This window comes from Chiroxiphia lanceolata, chromosome 1 (assembly GCF_009829145.1).
Source record: "Chiroxiphia lanceolata isolate bChiLan1 chromosome 1, bChiLan1.pri, whole genome shotgun sequence".
Classification (NCBI taxonomy): domain Eukaryota; kingdom Metazoa; phylum Chordata; class Aves; order Passeriformes; family Pipridae; genus Chiroxiphia; species Chiroxiphia lanceolata.
In genome coordinates this window covers 146,805,789-146,827,472 of record NC_045637.1, presented here as the reverse complement: position 1 = coordinate 146,827,472, position 21,684 = coordinate 146,805,789, and the positions used below count along the sequence as shown (strand labels likewise).

The window sequence follows — 21,684 nt, the reverse complement described above, 5'->3', positions numbered from 1 at the left end:
GGACCTCTGTGTATGATTTACAGGCAGGATACATATTCCTTGGAGCACCAACTTACTGTGATCTGCTGATCCTGGTGTCAAATAGAGCTTGGTCTAGTCAGAGACACACCTAAAAGTAGTCCAGAAATTCTAATCTATGCATGTCTGTTCTTGTCCTCTAAAATGGAAATTGGCAATCCCTGAATGTGCAGCTGCTTTGGTTTCCCATCTACCCTAAGCGAAAGACAAAAACATCCCAAAGATGTTTGTTGACTTCTGTGTATTTTCTAACTCTCAGAATATAGCATTTTGATATGCTGAAGGAAATGAAGCTTTTGAACTCTGCTGAAAGTAAAGAAAACAGAGATCAGGGAACAGCTTTTATGTACTTGTGGGTTTTTTTAAGAAAAAAAGTATTGTTAACAACACTGGAAGTAAGCAGACTGCAATTTCATGCTGTTGCAAATTGTCAGCTGCCTTGCCCACACGAAGTCATTTAACTGGGGGAGTGACACTCCCCAGGAAAATGAGCCAGTAATGGCATATACAGCCCACTGCAGTGAGATCTAATTCTCCATTCTAAGTTCTTTCTCATAGTTTCCCTCTAATAACTTTAACTAGTGCCTAATTAATGTGAATAAAAAGCATGAGAAAAAGTGACTCCAACAGTAGCAGTACCACAGAGGTCAAGGACACTGAGCCTTTTCCCCCCTTCACATGGATATCATGACACTTCCGTTTGAGATGGTATGACAGGGCAATGCTACTGGCACTATCATACCTATTTTGTGTCTACAAAGAGAGACCTTTTCTCCCTATCACCTTTCACAGACCAGAGAGGATTCAACTTACATAAGGTGGGAAGGGGCAGCTTGGCCACACTGGAGTATCTGGATGCAAAAACTGGATTGACCTACTTTGCAGCTGGAATGATTATACAAGGGGTAAGGGACCTTGTTCTTGCTTTGAAAACAGCAAGCTCAGAGAACCAGAAGAGCTACAGAAACACCAGGTTGCTCATCAGTGGGTCACCAGAGAAAGAAAGGTAAGAGGAAATGTCACTTTCTGATGCAGAAGAAGCTCAGAAGTCTGTGGAGCTCAGCTCTCCATGACTACAAAATCTATTCCTCCCATGGCTATAGCTAGTAGGGCAAAGCAAAAAAGAACAAGCTATTTTTACCTCCTCGGAGAAGGAAAAGCTCCACTAAGGGTATAGCATTGAATTTTATAATTCGTAAGTTAATAATACCAAGTACAGAAAACCCGACAGTATTACAAGGTAGAATGAGGACTATCTAATGACTTTGTTTTCTTAGTACATAAACTTAAAAGGTATTTATTTATTTATTTATTTCTCTTAAATTTGTAAGGACAGCCTGAAACAGAGTTGTGAAGTGCTCACAACCTGAGGTTGCACAATCTGAGCAGCGAGGTGCCTCAAGTGAGCATATTTTGGCAACAAGGCAAGACAGGGATCAACTATTTGGATTATTTGTCATATGTTACCGTACTTACAATTGGACTAGCATTGATGTAGTCTGAACTGTCGTGGCTGCTTTCACCTTTCAGACATATCCTGGAATGGTCATCTGCAAAGGAGAAAATTAGAGAAGAAAGTTTTTATACCAGTATTCTACCCATTATAAGTTACATTGTTAGATTAATGCGCATTTCAAGACCGGTAAATGGAAAGTATCAGAAAGGATATTTCCTTCTGATTCCCGGCCTAGCCACAGCATCACAGTCTGACTTAAGAATGAAGCACTGGGACATTCCAGAGGCTCAGAATCAGAAAAGCCTGTCTTCTTGAGATGCACTGTGATGTGCTACAACCTCTCTTAGTTAAAATGGGAATATGTGCTGTTCAGGGAATTTAAGATTTAAACTAGGCAAATCACTAAAAAATTCCCAGTATTATAGGAAACACTCCTGTGTTTGCAGGGTCATAAAAGAGGGAAGTTGATGAAACTTTGTCCACCTGGCTTCTCTACAGAATGAACAGCAGGAACACTGAAGTACAGTTGAGAGATGCACAGTAAGTTAATCTGCCCTGATCAAAGACCAGTGCTGTGTGGTGCTCCACTAGTGACATGGGGAGACGATACGACTTGAAGATGAAATCCCAATCACAATTGCACTTAAAGTACAACTGGAGCACACATAGATATCTTACACTGGTGCTATTGTAGCTGATTCAGACACGACTAGTAAGGAAAACACCAGTTCTGGACATAGGAGACTTATGTTGTTTGCCCATCATCAAGATTATTTTATCACTTTTTAACTTGTAATTTTACTGGTGTTAGCTCAATTATATTTAAAGCTGGTACACACCAAACTCTAGTCCTTTTCTTTTTTTAAAATTTTTTATTTCAGGACATATATAATAGATGGGTTTTATTTGTCTATACTTAGACAGCGACAATGCAGATGTCTGCATCTCTTCCAATCATCTAGACTCACTTTCTGCTAAGAGAAAAGAAATATTTCTAGGTGATGAATCATTTCATCCTGATTTAGCTGTCTCAAACAGGCCAAACTGTACTCAAGAAATGCCATTTCTTTCCATTGACTAAAGAAAGAAAGACCAGACCACACTCAGATAATTTATGCGAGAGATGTCTAAGTCTTTACGTAAGAATCTCAAATAGCTTGTACCTGATACATAACCAGCATGATTTATACTTCTCAGCAAACCTATTCCACAGTATATTGTGGGAAGAGGTCATGGAGCTGCCCTTTCTGTAACCCTCTACAGCTGAACATGGATACTGATGTTTTGAGAGGATGTTTCCACTGATTTTTCAAATAGACAAAATAATAGTATAGGAATACAGCCTGTCCCCTTTTGTACCTTGTGACACCACTTTTAACACCAGGATTCCAAGATGTTTTTTAAACTATTTAGTACCAGTCAATATTTTAATAAAGAAGAATAATAAATGAGTTATCAAATATTCTAAGTACCTCACAGGAGGTTAAGTTCATTCAACAGTAATGCCATGGCAGTTCAATATATGAGCAAGACAGAGGGATGCTTGTACAAGTGTTTACAGTCATTTAATCTCACCCAACAATGTCAACAACATTCTCCTGGAATATGATCAGTGATGAATAAGTCATGTCAAATGAATGAAGAGCCAGTCTTTACTATTCACATAAAATCATTTTCCCTGGTAAGGTTTCAACACAACAGAAGGATGAAGAAGACGAGAAAGGTAAGATGTTCATGCACGTTATTCACTTCCACCTCACTTTGGCACCATTGCACAAAAAATCCAAAATATAAAAATGAACTTTTGACACCTGAGATCTTGGGCTACTCAATAGTTTTTACAGGAAGCTTTACAATGAACATTGTCACAGAGTGCCTGAAGAATTACAGCTCTGAAAACTTTTGTCTTTGCAGAAGATATGCAGGTTACATGCAGCAAATGTGGTCTCTCACATACCTTAAACTAAGCAAGCACTCAGGATAAGCCCCGTTCACTGGACAGCAAAAGTGTGAACTAATCACCAAAGAAAACATGTGAAATGTTTTCAAATGGATGAGGGAGAAAGAGCAGACAGTGATCCATGAGTTTTTAGCAAACAGACACAGGGTGACTCTCCAATAAAAGTCAGGAGTCAGATAAGTAACTTCAGGATTTTTCTGTTTAAAACAAAATGTTTTATCCAGACCATCTGAATAATGCCATGTCATTATTCTGCTGTCTTGGAGGGTTTATCAGAGGGTGAGACTTGTTAAGGCTTTGGTAGTGAAAAGGTGGTGAGACTGTATTTGCACTTAGAAAAAAAAAGTGTGCAAAAAAGGTTGTACATATGTTTTCCGCATATATCAAGAGTTTGCACCCATGTGTGCTTCAGTTGCAGCATCAAGCATTCATATTGACAATGAACAGATTGTGCTTGTCTATGCCTGTTATCACTTCAAAGCTTCTAGGAACTTGCATAATAGATCTTCAGAAACAGGCAAGGAAAGAAGAAAAGGAAAAAAAAACTGCAACAGAATACCACGGACACCAGAATGTTATGATAACAATGAGCGACTACAGGGAAAATCACCAAAGTAATAACATTTTTTTTTTGTAAACTGCATATTGATTATGTTGGAAGCAAGGAAAGAGAATCAGGAGAAGCAGGAAGTAAAAGTAAGGACAGGCATGTCAAAAAAAGGAAGATATGTAAGATCAATCTAAAAAGTGAGAAAGATGAATGAAGAAACAGGAGAGGAGAGGGATGGTAATAAGGCAGTGAGAGAAAAGACAAATGCTGTTACTAGGTAGTGCAATCTGGCCAAGCAACAACTCATCATCATTTTAAGTATCTACAATAGCTGCTGCTGAGTGCTGAACTACTTTGCATTTGCTATTGCTCCAGCCAAGCCACAGCTGAAAGAAAAGCAAAATATGTAGATGGATATATGTGGCAGAGAGAGGCTTCCTAAATAAGATGGCTAGACTAATCTGTGGTTGTGGAAAAATATAGCACAATGTTGTATTTTATACACATACAAAATATAAATTATAAAATATAAAGGATAGAGGATAAAGGACAGAGGATAATATAAGCAGACACACATGAGTTTACAGTATATAAAAATTCAATTTCTAGACTAAAACCATCTAAGTTTTGGCATCTACATACAGATATCTTCATGTGAAGTGGTTACACTTAATGGAGCTCTATTTAGTTGGCTAAACATGAAGATGTAATGTTTGAGAGACTGTGAAGTAGACGAGACATTGCACAAGGATAACAGATACGACACAAGACCTAAAGACTTGTACCCTCTTGAACCAGCATCTGTAGCTCACACAGGATATACAATGGCATCCTAGAGCTATTTCACTGTAAACTAAACAATTTTTGGCCATTGCAGAGCCCTCTTGATGTCACTGCACTAACTGGCTCTTCATTGGCGGTATCAGGGGCTTTGACACCTGGCTCATGTGGAGGCAGCTACACGGAGACACTTAAATTTAGGTATCCTAATCTACGATTTTACTGACTCATGCCCGGAGAACTTGATTTCAATGCTTGTGTGTGGGTTTCTAGTGGTATCTGAGGTGTTTTAAGGACACTCAGGCTAGCAGCTAGGAGAGGCACAAGCTTCTCACAGAGCTTGTGTTATAGCTGCTAGTTCTGCCTGGGTACCTTGAATACTTTAGGCATCTCAAATGGCACTGGATTCCTCTGTCTAAACTTAATGAAGATCTATTATTTCTGTTATTAGATGGGGATTGAAAGCTTGGAAAAGTAAGACACACATCTTCCCTCTGTCTTCTGTTTCCTTTTAATCAGATATTTCTGAAGGAACAGAATCAACAAAAAAAAGGCTAAAAACAAGGAATATGGACAACTCTGGATTGCGTGGACCCAGGCAACACAGATCAGGGCAAGTCTTACAACTATCAACCTGGCACATTCTGCCTGGACCATCATTCTCTTCCTTATAGATTTAGACTGATTTTTTTCCATACAAAGCACTGTATAGAACTGCACTGAAGTAAGAAAGGGAAGAACTACCAAGGAGCAAAAGTGGAGCTGTTTGAAGACTATGAAGAATCATAATGTGTTGATTATCATTATTTTGCCTATAGATGATCAGCACAAAATGGAACTTTTCTTAGCTCTGAACTGAAATCAAGTTCATTTATTTCAGAGCACTATTTGTACATCCATTCCTGACACAGATAATGAACAAACCTGGAGGAGGTGCCCTCTGTTCAGGTGTTCAATCTTTGGTGCACAACCTCTGGCTGGGCTCTAAAAGCATACAAGCCTCAGAGCTGGGTGCATGTTCTGCCCACAAATGCTTTGTTCTCCTTTGTAGGAAAGCCAAACACAGAGATAAGCAGGTTGCTTTAATATCTACCATGACCCATGGACACAGCTACAGTGGGCAGCTTTTGATAGATGTTCACTACAAAAACTTGTTTGCCAAATGCTTTAAATACCTGTATATATTTATGGGATACATACATCAAAACATACAGTATTGACCCTATTGAGATGGGTTTGTTTTGCAGAGACACAAAAAGAGAAAAGAAATTCTGGAAAGCTTTTTTTGGGCTGCTCATACATTACTACAGAAAAAAAGGTATCACTAAATTATAGTACTAAATATAAACATTGACTGCCCTAAATTATAGCAATCTGCTTGTCAATTGGATAGAAGGATACAGTTTTGTTAATCTAGAAGGTACAGGTTACTCGAATTGTTATAATTTTTTTTTAACTAGCAATTAATGAAGTGCAATGTCAAGGTGTTCTGTAATCAAGTATTTTAAAAGCTGTTTGTAAATAGAGAAGATAGGTATAAGAGCAAGCTATGATAAAATTGTGATAATGTTAATCTAGAAATTAAATCAGTTATATAATCAGTAAAAAATAACACTGTATTATTTTAAGACTGGTTAAGAAAGGAAAATGCAAAGCAAATACAACATGATATTAAAGCTTCTTTGAGGCCTTTCTAAAATGAAATCTTCTACATGAATTGGCAATCTTGTTCTACCTTGACAAGGTGATTATTAATATGAAAGGGGTAAGGACACACTAACAAGACATTACTCTGTGAGAATATATTGAATGTAGCATAACAACTCTATAGCATATTAAAATCATATCGGGTTTGCTTCTTCATTTATTATGAAGCAAATCTATGACTTTTTTCTATAGTTTTAGTGCCTAACAAGGAAAAAAAAACGGGCAAACTGGGCCTTTTCATCTCAGTCTAAACTTGGAGTCTAAAATAACCAGCTTATCAAAATTTAATATTGTTTAAATTCTATGCCACACTTTTCACTCATCAACAAAATAGTTTTAGGGATATAACACGACAGCTGTTTACCAGTGTGCAGCCACTTCAGAAAGTGAAGGCAGGTAATTTTGTGCAATTCAGTCAAAAAGGAAAATTCTCAGTGCGCTAATAGTTGTAATAGAAGTTTCTACATTGTAGAAACAAAGTAAAAATAGCATTTTGCCTTTTAAATGTGCTAAAATACTTTTAACTAAAACTTCAGATGGATTGTGGTCACCCTGCCCATATCCAGGTAGTATTGATTCAGTCTAGACACGGCAGCGGGAAGAACAGGTGTAACAATATGCCATGGAAGAAGCAATGGCAGAGAACTGAAGGCTGATCAGTGTAGGCTGATACATCCACATGGTACAATATGATGAAAAGAGACAGACTCTCTTAGCTCTGAAAATACTTCAGCTCTCTGGTGTTGCATGACATTGAGGTGCTGGAGCACGTCCAGTGGGCACCGAGGCTGGTGAAGGGTCCGGACCACAAGTCCTACGAGGAGCAGCTGAGGGAGTTGGGGGTCTTTATCCTGGAGAAAAACAGGCTCAGGGGAGACCTCATCACTCTCCACAATTACCTGAGAGGAGGTTGTAGCGAGGTGGGGGTCGGTTTCTCTTTCCAAGGAACCAGTGACAGGACAAGAGGAAATGGACTCGAACAGTGCCAGGGGAGGTTTAGATTGGGTATTAGGGAAAACTTCTTCACCAAAAGGGTTGTCAAGCATTGGAATAGGCTTGAGTCACCATCCCTGGAGGTATTTAAAAGATGTGTAGACGTCACACTCAGGGACATGGTTTAGTGGTGGACTTGGCAGTGCTGGGGTAATGGCTGAACTTTACGATCTTAGAGGTCTTTTCCAACCTAAATGATTCTTTGACACCCAAGTAAAAATCTCTGCTCTTTAGCCCTGTCATGGTCACATTACTTCTGGATTTAGAGGTAGACAAGTGTAGTCTGAAGGTTTCTATCTTAGTTCATCGTATCATGCAGACACAGTTTCTAAATCACTCAAATAATCAGCACCAATTCCTGACAACACCTGTAGCTGCCATGCTGCTTCCAAGGCAGCAACCAAAACCAATCTGGCTTAATTTATGAGCAGAGACTTGAAATAGCTTAAGATGGTCTAACTGTAAGTCCATATTGAATAGAACACTTTAAGAGAGAAGACTAACTTGGATCAATACCAATTTTTGTGGAGCTATTTTCACTTCCTGTCATGTCAGTTAAATTCTGCTCTTTCAGGATGGAAAAGAGCACAGAAGTCTTGCATTCCTTTAATTAATTTAACTTTCATAGTGACTTCTTTAGAACTTCTCAACAGACCTGATCCCAAAACACATGGAAGTTAGCAAACTGCTGCTGTTGCTTCCGGCCAGCACCTCATTTACTCAGGAGAATTAATGTTGCCAAACTACTGTACCCCTCTCCTGAGGAGCCAAGTATTGCAGAAAGAGCCACTACATAAACAAAAGAACCAAACCCTGCTGAAGCAAATATGCAAGGACTTACGGGCTCAGCTAAATTATTACATACTTCCAAAGAATCTTCACTCTATATCTGGCTATGACATTTACTTCATGTGTTACCTGTCATTTCCCCATTTCTAAAGGAGGAATAGTACTTATTCAAGGTTCTCTTGGTGAAAATTAATGTTTTCAGGGCACTTTAAAAATTAAAATAGATACATATGTTTGCCAAGCTATCCAGCTGGATTGTGGGCACACTGATTGAGAGCATTTTGGTTGCTGTGGACGGTGCATATATTCTCGGTTTCATTTTTGTTTCATTGGTTGCTTAATAAAATGTGTGCCCATAGATTACCAATGTAATCTATGAGATACATATATTTGCATAGGAAAAATATGTTACTTTTATTTCAAGCTCAGAAGGTGGCTGCTTACAGGAAAAAACGGGTTCTAGGAATATAAACATGGTTTGTTTTTTTTTTTCCCCTTTTTCTCTTTTTATCCTAAGCCTTGCAGAGAGAAACCAGTTTGCAAGTTTATCCACTGAAGCCTAAAGGGGATCTTTCAGTACAGCTGAGTATCTGATAAACAGATGATCTAGCTCTGACTATAGACTGCTGGTATTACTGTTGGATGGCCATGATACCAACTTGTCCAAACACATGCCAAACTTCTTTCTGTTGAATGGCTACAGATGCCACTCTTGTATAGAAAGTATATTTCAGCATTGAAAAGCACCCTGGCTATGGGATTTCATGAGACAGCACAGCTGCAGCATCAGCGTTATGTGGCATAGTTGTGCATTCTAGTACATATATGCAACTTTTAAGGAGATAAACATAGACAACTGGACATGCACCCAGCCCATAACTGTAGCCCCATCTTTGTAGTGCACATAGAAGCTGCTCTGCATTCTGTTTGCCTGCCATCTGTAGCTTTCAAACCACTGTGCAAAGGGTATTCGGAAAAGTGTCAAGAGCTTCAAATGCTATCATCTGAATGAAAGTGTACATACATGGTACTACAGCCTGGGAGCGGTTCTTCTGGATATTTTCCTCCTGCTGTGCAACGGTGGCGTCGCTGGGTTCGGCCTGATAAGCACACAGAGCTTCCCACTCTTTCTCCAGACGATTCTTGTTTTTCAGGTGATCTTCCATGTAGGACTGGAATTAAAAGAATACTGCATTAAGCATTTACTTAGCTAGGCTCAAAAGCTAAGCTAAAAAGATGTTTCTCAAGATGGAAAACACGGGAATCCTAAGCTTTGGAGCAAAAAAAAAAACCCCTCAGTTTTATGGCTAATTTATTCACTTCAGGGATTTAACTTCAAGCTTATTTGTGCTATACAGAATGAGAATGCTAAAATGTCCCAGTGCTAAGAGAGAGAAATGTGTGAAACATCCAGTTACTGAGCTTCAAGAGGAAAGTGTTTCTTCTTCAATATTTAGAAAACATAAGCACAACCATCTCTTTCATCAGGCAATGGAAAAGAAACAAAACTCCATTGACAAAAATTACTACAAATGACAGCTCTCATAAAACCAAAGGCTTTTAAAACTAAAGTTCAAGCACATATGCAAGTAACAACAATGATAGAGCTGTCAAAGAGAATTAAAAAACAGCCAAGTAGAAGTGTCATGGTTCAAGCACTGGGTCATCAGAAATATTCTACATATGGACTGGCACAGAGAGGGCCTCGAACTAAGGTGTTGTTAATTAATATTAATATGTGTAGTTAAAGATTTTACATTGCTTAATTAACAGTGTTAGGAAAGCATCACCAAAGAAAACTGTCTGTCTGTGGCAGGAATGATGGCCCATCAAAGCATATTGGTGCAGGTCTTTAAGCTTTTGCAGATCTCCCAGGGCTAGAGATCCAGTCCAGTAGTGGATCAGGAATTCAGTTCCAAAGATTTATGGAAAGCGAATCAAACCTTTATTCCTTCACCCTATGGACCCGAAAATCATCTGAGTAGGTCGGGGGAAGAGAGCAGAAAGGAAAAAGGGTGAGGAAAAATAGAAATCTTCCACTCCCTTAAACATGAGAATTAAGAAAATGATCACCTGGTACCGTAAGTCTACTTATACAACCTTGCCATCTTCTCCTACAGCAACAACAGAACCATCTCACATTACACACAGTTCATATTTGTAAATTAAACTCCATACTACCTTTACAAGGTAGGTTGATGTTAACAGACTTTAGGAGATAGGCTCAGGGTCTGGACAGGGGTTGAGAGGTCAAGAGCAGAGCTGCGTGTGCTTCTGACCCAAACATTGGTCACAGTGATTCCTGCTGGAGCCCTCAATAATACAACCCAGTCAGTAGCAAACCTTGTCTAGAAATATCTCCTATAAAGGATTTACTGTAAAGTATAGAAAGCAGTTTAATTGCTTAGAAAACCTTTTTCCTAGACAGTCTGTTATGTTGAATTGTTCTTTCCAAACGTGCTTTGAAGAAGAAAGGCTCTTGTGCCCTCTCAACAGGTTTAGCAGAAGGTGCAGAAAGCTTGCAGCTTCTCCTCTGCCAAACATGAGCTGTGCACTGTGCTTCCCACCTGGTCAGCAAGGCAGGATACTGCTCTCTCATGCAGCTTGAACAGTTTTTTGATTACAGAAGAGATCCTGACACACAGCTTTGTTTTGTGCAGAGTTTGTCGGGGGTCTGCGTCTTTACACAAGATTTGTAAATCAAACCTGGAACTGAAAAGCAATTCAAGAAGTGATGCTTCCAGAAGGTATATCTTTAAGGACACAGAAAGATATTGCATTAGAAGAAAGGTTTCTAAAGGAGGTAAAGAACAGTGGTGGCCTAGATACAATCAAAACACCTACTGTGTGATTGCTTCTTTTTTATAATGAAGGAAACACATTACAGTGGACAGAGCTGTGACGAACGGGGAGCTGGGAGAGCTGCGTGTTCCTGCCATGTGGGTCAGCTAATGTGTTACCAGACTTAACTTGCAAGTTAACAGGAGGAAACCATACTCTGATAGTTTGCTTCTCCTTGCCAAAAAGCTGTTGCTACTGGGGAAAAGAGGGAGGTTAAAGATCCTGTTCTTTTCTCCTAGTGATTCTGTGCCTGGCTATGTATACTGAACATCCTAAAAAAAATAGATAATCCCTTCTGAGCAGAGACTTGTTGGTATATAGGAATTTTTATGAGGCAAAGGGAAAAAAATAGCAAAATCTTACAATACCACAGAGCCAATAGTCCTGGCTTCAGAGCAGCTGTTTAGCATGCAGTAGAGATCAGGCAGTCAAGGACCAGCCCGTAGCATCTTTCCATTTTAGACCACAGTTTTATAATGTGATTCATTTTGACATGCCTTTCATCAATGTCCCATAGACTTCAGGGACATTTTATGCAGATATACAGATCTGCCAACACTGAGTCTCTCCAAAATACTGTGAGATCCACGAAGCTGTAGCAAAAAGACCATGAACATTTTATTCCTAAGGCAGGGCTATATGTAGCAAAAGGCTTCCTGTTAACTCCAACTTGTCTCTTTGATGATTTCAAGGATTGTATTTTAAAAGGAAATTTTATTTTCCTTTTTAAATCATCAAATACGACACAGTTAAGGTAATTTGACTGCTTTTAGTGCACATGAACTTTTAAATAAACTCACCTATTTTTAAAAGTTTTTACTTTTACCTTCATTTTCCAGGTAATTCTGAGTGTAAAGAGAAATTAATCTTCAAATGAACATACACTGCAGTCTTTACTTTAACCAGACAACCATTTTTTGAGTAGTTTCAATATCTACATCACACATATCAGATTCACAGGGTACTTCCTGACAGACCTCGAAAAGGTGTTTGACTATTTAAACAGACCCATGGAAGGCTCTGTACAATACGAACATCTGCTTTACGCACATTTTTAAAAGCTACTGAGAAAGAAGCTTGCTTTAAAACATTCAGGAGCCAGACAATTCCCTCAGAGTTAAGTAATCTTTCATTTACAGTCCTTCAGAGCCCCTACGCTCATCCCCATTTTGCTAAACAGAAGCTTAGTGATTTTGAAACACTCTCTTGGGAGTGCTGGATGTACATTAAATTGAGTGGAACTTCTGATATTTTAGAGATTGTATGTCTACTCAAATTCGCTCCTTAATTAGGATGTTTTGATGAGACATTCTGCAGTATTTGCCTGGTACAAAAGAAATTCATTACCAACATGTCAAACACGCACATGATTGTCCTTGTCTCAGAGCAGCAGGTAAAATAAATAGAGGTTGTCACAACTGTTATTGTAATGCTCCTCAAGCCTGCTGAAAAAGTAGAGGTCTAGTCTCACCAATATGTCCACATCAAGGCAAGTCCTGCAATCCAAAGTATATTATTTAAACAAACACTGTCTGCTTGGACAGCTCCGAAGTGCCTTAAATTTCATTGTCTTAATTTTCCTTCCACAGGCCCTCACCTGCCAGGACAATTGGCAGCCCAGTTCATACTTTCTCATGTACAGATAGATGAGATATTCTTGCTACCAAACATGCCACAGGGATAAGGAGGACGTGCCAATGTTATGTGGAGAGAGTGGATGTGTTGTGATATCTATTATTACTGTGTGAGACATGCCAGTTTTAAGGCAAAAGATGAGCTTTCAGCCAGGGGATGAAAAGTTGTCCCAGGGACAATGAGTCTTTGGCCAAGAGAGATGATGCCAGTGGCAAATATTAAGACAGATTCCGTGTGCTTGAACAAGGACACAAAGACAGAACACAGCAGCCTGGCTTGGCTTTGGTAGAACTTCCAGTGTCCTTGGTTGATGTTGTAACATGGCGTCAAACTGTTTTGTTTTTCTTTACTTTTTTCATTATTCTTTTCTTTTTTCAAGGGCCATCCAGTACGGGTTCTGTGACTAAATGAGGTTAAAAATGTAACCATTACATTCTAATTGTCTAGTCAATCTCTAAATCATAGAATCACAGAATCATTTAGGTTGGAAAAATCTCTAAGATCTCTAAGTTAACCCAACACTGCCAAGTCCACCACTAAACAATGTCCCTACGCACCACATGTACATGTCTTTTAAATACCTCCAGGGATGGTGACTCCACCACTGCCCTGAGCAGCCTGTTACAGTGCTTGACAACCCTTCCAGTGAAGAAATTTTCCCTAATATCACAGAATGACAGAATATGCCGAGTTGGAAGGGACCTACAAGGATTATCACGTCCAACTCCTGGCCCTGCACAGGAAAATCCCCAAGATGATACACCAAGAGTATCATCCAAACTCTTCTTGAACTCTGGTAAGCTTGGTGCTGTGACCATTTCTCTGGGGAGCCTGTTCCAGTGCCCAAACACCCTCTGGGTGACGAACCTTCTCCTAACATCTGACCTAAACCTCCCCTGGCACAACTTCAGGCCATTCCCTTGGGTCCTGTCACTGGTCACCACAGAGAAGGGATCCCCTGGCACAACTTGAGGTCATTTCCTCTTGTCCTATCACCTGTTACTTGGGAGAAGAGACCAAATACCTTCTTGAGAGATAGTATGGTTTGCATCTGTTAAGATATTAATTTTAAAAATAAATTCCTATTTTATTAGCTGATGTTCAGTTATTACAATTATTTTTGACTGCATAATTCCAGTACGGCACTTGATTAAACACCCTTTTTCATGACTAAGGATGCCTCTTTCAATGAAAAGATGTGAAACTCTTAAATTGACACACCTTGACAGGCCTAATTAAATTTCAAATGTCAGCTGAAGAAATAGATACAAAATTATCTTAATGCTTGAGGACAGTTACCACTCAAATCCACATCGTTGACCTGACAGTGCAGGAGCCAAAGCTTTGCATCGTTCTGTCCCGGGACACCTCAGCATTCTTGCTGTTCTGCTTTAACTCCTTGGTCTTCAGTACACATTGCATTGACTATATATATATATTGACTATATATATATATTGACTATATACTTTTCTGCATAAATCTAATTTACTTTCGACATTGTACACAGTTTTCTTCTTCCTTTTTCTGGCTCAATACCTCATCATCAGTGGCTTCACAGTTAATTTCTCTGTTCCCTTTCATATTACTCACAGTGCTCTGTTTGGAGACAGAAGAAGCCTATCTGATTACCTATTTCCAGGCCTTCAAATAATGTTGTTTCTTGTACTAAGAAACTTTCTAACATCTGGCTGCCCTGTATCTAAAGTAGAAGCCTAAAACACAGTTTGTTACTATTTCTTGAGACTCTAAATGAACTATACATTGTATTCCTGGAAATGTGCAAATATTTTCAATAAGGAATACTCCTCCTCATTTGAGACGGTTTTTTCATAGGGATGTCAACAAAACTGCTTTTCTATTGCAAACTTAATTTGCTACACATTTTCACCCATCCATTTATTTCAACCTCAGTCTGCTTGTTCAGAATATTGCTGCTCTGTATAAATTTTGCTTGTATATATTTTAGTGTCTTCACAGATCATGGATTAATGGATCTATGAAAATTATAGATATCTCTTCTTGTGACTTTTCTTCAAAGATAATTTAACTTTGTTGTATGTGTTTTCAGGTCTAATCTTTTCAAACTTTTGAATTACTCCTCTATCACTGTGTCTGTGCAGAACTTTAGACTGTGATATCACTTGTAAAAGCCATTGTCACTTCCACTCACTTCCACTTCTTTATTTAAGTATAACTGGAGCTAACAGCGATTCCTGTACTCAGCCAGACACTCCCATACATAGCTTTTGATCATTACTTTTTGTATATCACCCTTTAGCCCCATTTCAGTGCACATAATTGTCCTCTAAAAAATTGACATTAATTTTTCAATTAAATATTCATGAGACAGTTTCAAGACTATACTAAAATCCACATGTATTACATCTGTTGTTTTCACTTCATCTACTGGTTTTGTAGTTTTAGTTAAATAAAAAGCAATTAAGTTTGTCCAGGCAAAATTTATTCTTTGTAGAATTATGCATACTCTTACTCATTGTTCAGCTATCCAATGGAAAGGATGAAGGAGATTAGCAAATGCACAAAGGAAAGACTCCAGCCTTCCCCATCCTTTTCAATGACACTCTTACACTTATCTTCCTTTTATATCCTTGAAAAATCTCTTGCTAGATAATCAGCAATTCCTTTTCTAATCTGTGCTCCATTATTTTCCAGGTTTGGAGTTTGGACTCAGGAAACAGCAACAGAAAGGTTAATTTCTTTTCTCCTCTTTCCTTCTCTCCACTCTTCTTTTATAAAATTATTACTTTATTCTTCTATTTTGGTGCACCCACACTTGTCCAGATCTGATCAAATAAAGCTCCCTGAGACCAATGTCATTATTAGAACTCTGAGCCATGTTCAGATCATGCAGAACACCAATTTTTTTTCACTTTTTAAACATTTCTCATCTCCCAGTACCATTTCATGGCAATACTGAAGTTACTTTGGACTCATGTTTGCAGAAGGTCAGTCTTTCTCTCTGAACTTCCATGTTGCTCTTGCAGAGACCAAAGGCTGGGAGCTCATCACATGTTTCCATGAGGAATGCTTTCAGTGGTGCTGAAACACGGGAGCAGAGCCAAACTATGCTCATGCTTCCCTACCTTTTTTCCTGACAAAGCAGACCTCAAATAAACAGAGAATGCACTATCTCACCCAAATTCTGTCTTTTGACCAACTAACACGTTAACAAAATCAGTTTTCTCCAACCAACTCACAATAATGTAGAGCCTGTAGTTGTTATTAAGACCAGCTTCATCTCTGAAGCATCTCTCCATAACTGTTAGAAACACTAGTTTTAGTCCTAACATCGCTCATCAGGTTTTCAATATTAACTGCAGATAAATGTGACTTTATTGGACGAGTTATATTGAGTTTATACAGACATATAAAATTGTTGTCAGTATCTCACAAAACCTGTATCTGGAAGAAGTCTCAGTAAATTAACGTCTGGCTATAAAGTCTCACATGCTTTCAGTCCTAGGGAGTGTTCTGCATCCACTACTTTAATAGAACCTGGATTTCATCATATGATTGGTCAGACATTTCAGGCTCCTTTCTCTTTTCTGACTTGTCCTGTATCATCCCAGATCTCCTGTCTACAGTAACCACAAATGAAAAACTCTAGGAAATAAAAACTTGGGAATTTGGATTTCCTCTTTATAAAATACACCAAGAAATTATTTTTCCTCCTTTGTGTTTGCAGCCATATTACTACCATGATGTGTTTCAATATAATTTTTCTTGTATTTCTCAGTACCCGATTACACCAGTGAAAAGATTAGTTTTGAAGCTTTGTTAGTTATGTACTGGAAAATACTATGGAGTTCTACATGTAATTTGGCATAAAACACTACTAATGTACATACTATCATAGGTGATGAAGGAAAACTGAAAAAAAAAAAAACCAAAGACAGAGGGAGGGAATTCACTGACAAAGAAACCATTCAGTGTGGTTGAGAATAATATCCCTTAGATTGCTTCAAGTAGGTTGTATTACTCAGAAATAAATTAACTTCCATGGTAATATCAGCCAACAATAAAAAATGACATTCCATAGTTTCAGTTTCATATTTTTAGATGTAAAGCTTAATATAAACAACTAAGCATGCACACAGAGAGCAGTCGTGCTTTAAGCATGCCATCTAAAATAATTTGACACTATTGTCCTTGGTTTGCTACAGAAGTATCATCTTTGCATGGTCAGTGTAAGGCTTTATCTACCAGACTAGACCAGAATGTAACTTTTGCCAAGAATGACTGTAATTCACAAGTACATTAGATGGTAACCTATGTTCTGTTTACCTAAATTAATATACCCTTGATGTAGCGTATATCACCGTCTCTCCCTCTCTTAATGCTCTGATAATAGAGTTTTGTAACTTGTAAAAGGATTACTTCAATCCAATCAGCAGGTGCTGGGATCAGTGTGTGTCACACAAACCCTTGCTAATCCCTTTTCTTACAGCTCCCAGCTGCCAAAGGTGCTCAGTGAAATCCCAGTGAAATGGTTGGATACAACCTAGTGTGGACTGATGCAGGTTTTCACCTCTGGAGGAAATCTTGGAAAGTACAGGTGATGTTTTTGAATTCACTGCTTCCATTTTTGCAACTTTTTGCTTCAGTTGGAATGATGGAGGCAGGTATGCTTTTGAAAGGAAATGTAGCTAAGAAATTAAATATTAAAAAAATACAATGCCTAATTATGAAATATTTACTCTACCTGGATTTCTAAATATAGCAGAAGACAAATTCACTGTACAAAGAATTCCTTCTCAAGGACTACCAGCTACTTAATGGTGTCTTTTAGGTCTTAAAATGCAACCACCCTCAACTCCTCCTCCTTACCCTCTTTCTTGAAATCTAAATTACGCCTATGAAGTTTCACCGCTGCAATTACTTTGCTTTAAATAAACCTCAACAAAAAAGAGAAGATGATTACCATAAAAGGAATATAATATGCTCCCTTATTATATTTCTATGGCTCCTTCTGTCCAACTGTCTGAAAGTACTCACATTACTTCTGCAGGGGAGGCAAGTATCATTGCTGCTTCACAGATGGGAAATGAAAGGCCAGAAACACCAAATGAATTTCCCAGGGTCACAGAACATGCTCCTAAACCACTCATTCTGCAGGAGTATTCTTGACTGTTTTTTCCCTATCCCATGATCAAGTCTATAGACATGGCTGAAAGTCAGGCAACTTTAATGAATGCATATCTGATAACATTTTTGAAATTAGAGTATACCAAATGTTGTGTGATGGAATTAGAACAGGTTTTAGTCTCGGGGTTTTGTTTAGAAGTACAGGGTTTAAGTCGCTGTTGAGTAGAGGAATTTAATTTATGCACATGTTGAATGTTGCTTATTCAAAGACATACCAAACAAAATCATAAAGATTCAAAAGATGAATTATCCAGAATCAATTTCTAAACTTTCTGTACTTCTTATAATGGATTTCGCAATAAAAATCTGAAATAATAAATAGCCCTCAAATAAAGGAGGAATATTACTTCAATAAATGGAGGGCTAAACCTCTTAGCCAAATACTGTTATTTCACAGCATGGGATATGTTGTGACATTTCTTAAAAGCAAAAATAAATCCAAAACAAAAAAAAAAACCAATCCAAAACTCCCCATTAAAGACAGCTCTGCAGTATAGGAACTGGAGCCAAGGAGAGTGTCAGCTGAATTCATCAACTGAGACATTTTGGGAAGCGCTTCTGGTAGCTTTGCTAAAATGTAAAAGCACAAGATACGCAGTTGAATTAAACCCAGCAGGAAAACTGTACAAAAATGTACAAATCAAGTCCTCTGACTCTTTGTGATAAATACTGACACCAAATTCCATTCTCACAGGAAACTACTATTTACTTATTACACATTAAATCTATTTTTCAGATGGTCCTTTCTTCTCACTTCATTTTTTTACTAATATTTTGAACATCCTACCGCAACTCAAGACATATTTCTGATTCATTTACATGCCTGTTGTATGTCTGAAATGAAAACTTTAAAATATATTACTGTACACTAATTACCTAGCTGAAAACACAAAACTAAATTCCCTGGCTTCTTTCTCTCCTAGACCTGCTAACTCAATTAAGCATCTAAATTTGGGTTCCCTGTTGGATACCGTGTTTTGAAATTTAGATTTTAATGAATTAAAGTCTGTGTTTTTTTTTCAGAGCACTTGTATAGTCTTCATTTACTATATATATAAAAATTACCAAGAGATAAATAAAGAAATCTGAAAACATCATGTTTAAAAATAATATTCTCTTCGAGTGTGGCCATGCTCTTCAGAGATAATGAGACCAGTAAAACCCAGGCAACCATGACCATGTACATCCAAGTGATACAGCACACAATGTGATTTATAGATAGTCTAGCAAATATGCCTCTGTTAGACACTGGCCATCTTGAGGGGAGAAAGGAAAATATTATTTTTACAAACATAACAGGCCTGCTAGAGCAAAGGGATAATCAGTAATACTCTTACTACTAATCTTAAACTTGCGAATAAAAGTGAAAAGGTGCTTCTCCAGAAACAAATAATAACTCATAAAGGAAAACCCCTTTGCTTTTCAGTGTGGGGTTTGGGGGTTTTTTGGGGGTGGGGGCAGTGGGGGTGCATATCAAATCAATAGAGTTTATACAGAAACACACACAGAGGTTTGTGGAAATTAAGAGAACATGCAAAATGAAATCCCAGAAGTCTTGCAATTCATGCTACACCCACAGCTCAGTGGCAGAATATGCATATAAGCACAAGTGACCATATGGTCACCCGTGACGAAAAGCAGGGACAGAACAGACTGGATAATCAGCCTTTTCCTTAGAAAACTCCCATAACAGTTAGAGACAGGAAACTTCAAACTCCACAAACATCTTCAATGATCAAGTCCTTGTACTCAGGACCATTTTGGAACCGTGTCCCCTACCTAGGAAGTTCCATGTTTTCCCTCTGCAAACCACAGAGAATAAACCCAATTAGTGTAACTGCCAGTTACATGGATGCAGAGCAAACCCAGTGGAACAGTAAAAACAAAGAGTTTGACTTAAAAGATAGCTCAGAAAGCAGGTTGGATATTTATTTTTAAATGGCTGGACTTGATATTGGAGGACTCTTCCAACCCAAATGATTTTATGATTCTATGACAAAAAGCCCTGAAGAAACTCGTTTTTCACAGAAGCACTTTCAGGACTTAATGGAGATGACCGTGGGAGAAGACATGTCTGACTTCTGCCCTGTCCCTTCCATGTCACACTCATAGCCACAATGAGCCAACATGCAGCAGCAGAATAAGCAATGCTGGCCACGAGAAAGATGCAGTTGGCATCTACCCAGCTTCCAAATCTAGAGGAAGTGTCCCATTTTTTAGGTAACCTTTTATCTATGCACCATGGGATTTTCAACTGATGTTGGCCTAGCTCAGTGATTCTCAAATTCTCAAATATTTTTCTCATGAAAGCATTCAAAAGGGATTGTGAAGTGATGGCAGAAAAGCTTTAGAAATGCATAAGCTGAAGATATCCTGCCTACTCCTGGGACTCTTGGGTTTCCATGGAAGCCAGTAAAGGATAACACTTTAAAGAAGTTTGAGGAACACTGGTCTAATCCACAGATGAAAATATTTGAAGTGACAGAGGGCAAAATACAAACGAGGAAAAAAACAATGTAAAAGAGGACAGAAAAAGAAGCCAAGAACAGACTATAGAGGTCAACAAAGAAGTGAAATGATGAAATAAGACACTATATTGCAAAGGAAGAGAGTCACAAAAACAAAACCCAGAACACAGTAAATTAGAAAAACGCTATGGGAAGAAGCAAATTGTGGTCATAGCCAATAATTCTCAACATTTCCTCGCATACTGTTTATTTCCCTTCAAATGCTGAATAAGGAGAACACACTGAGAGAATGACAGTAGTAGTTCCGAGTAGACAGTAAGAGTACAGCTTGTTAAACAGAAAGAAAAAGAAAAATAAAGAACCTAAAATTCAGTGTATGTGTGTGATTGCTAAGGATCTAGCAGACTGCGCATATATTCTTAAAGAAAACTGTTATCAGTTCAGAAGTTTCCCAAGGAATATGTGGATGGTACCCCTTTTCTGTCATAGAGGTTATTTACTACAGACTGCACATCTTCAGTTTGGTTTTCACAAGCTTTTCCTATGTGTAGTAAATATCTTTCCGTAAGATCTCCAAATATGCAATATTTTGCTCTTAGATGAGGCCAAAACTAAACTCATAGAATGAAACCTGAAAAACTCGGGTGCAGAACTCCTTTATACTTTCATGTCCTACTTTCATGTCTTAAAAAAAAGACTAACGAGTGACAAAAAAGGGCAAAAACATTACTCTTTGATAGAACCCTTTTTCCATTAAAGCCAATATGATTAGTTGTGAGAGCACAGCACCTGGGACACGAGGGAATGCAGGTCTACTCCCGGCTCTGCTTCCTTGACCTTAGGTTAGTCTTGGTCAAGATGCTTCCCTGTCTGTGCCTGAGTTCCCTGGACTAAAGAGACAGGATAATGATATCGACCTTTAAAAAGAGTTTTGAACCTACTGATCAAAAGTGCTTTATGAAAGTTGGCTTATTATTATTTTGGTTACTGAAGTGAGTTGAAAGGATTCTGGTGACTTTAATCAAAACTTCTAATATCAGGCCCCAGAATGCCACCTGAAGGACAAAGTTTGTGAAAATTCAGTTGTGAGGATATACAAAGGGTAAGTTGAAGGCTGGTGCATATCCTCAGGTACTGCAGGGTTTTCCTGTCTTCAACAAAACTTCAAATAACCCAAAAGTAATTTCTGGACTTCTAGAAAAGATAATATATTAGGCACCATTAGCATATTCACTACATTAACATCAATTAGACACTATTATGATGCTTTCAGTCAAACTGGTCTAATGCAAACACACATCAAAAGGTGAAAGGAGGTAA

The 21,684-nt window shown here is 38.2% G+C and overlaps 1 protein-coding gene across 1 annotated transcript in view; it reads right to left on the bottom strand.

Annotated features, from left to right (window-relative positions):
- Window positions 1-21,684, bottom strand: part of PTPRN2 (protein tyrosine phosphatase receptor type N2) — a 645,372-nt gene that overhangs the window by 54,173 nt on the left and 569,515 nt on the right. Inside the window, exons 15-16 of the mRNA XM_032679900.1 lie at window positions 9,278-9,425; window positions 1,495-1,568 (exon numbers count right to left, since the gene is read on the bottom strand). Of these exons, the coding sequence (XP_032535791.1) occupies window positions 1,495-1,568; window positions 9,278-9,425 (222 nt within the window). The remainder of the gene's footprint in view (window positions 1-1,494; window positions 1,569-9,277; window positions 9,426-21,684) is intronic.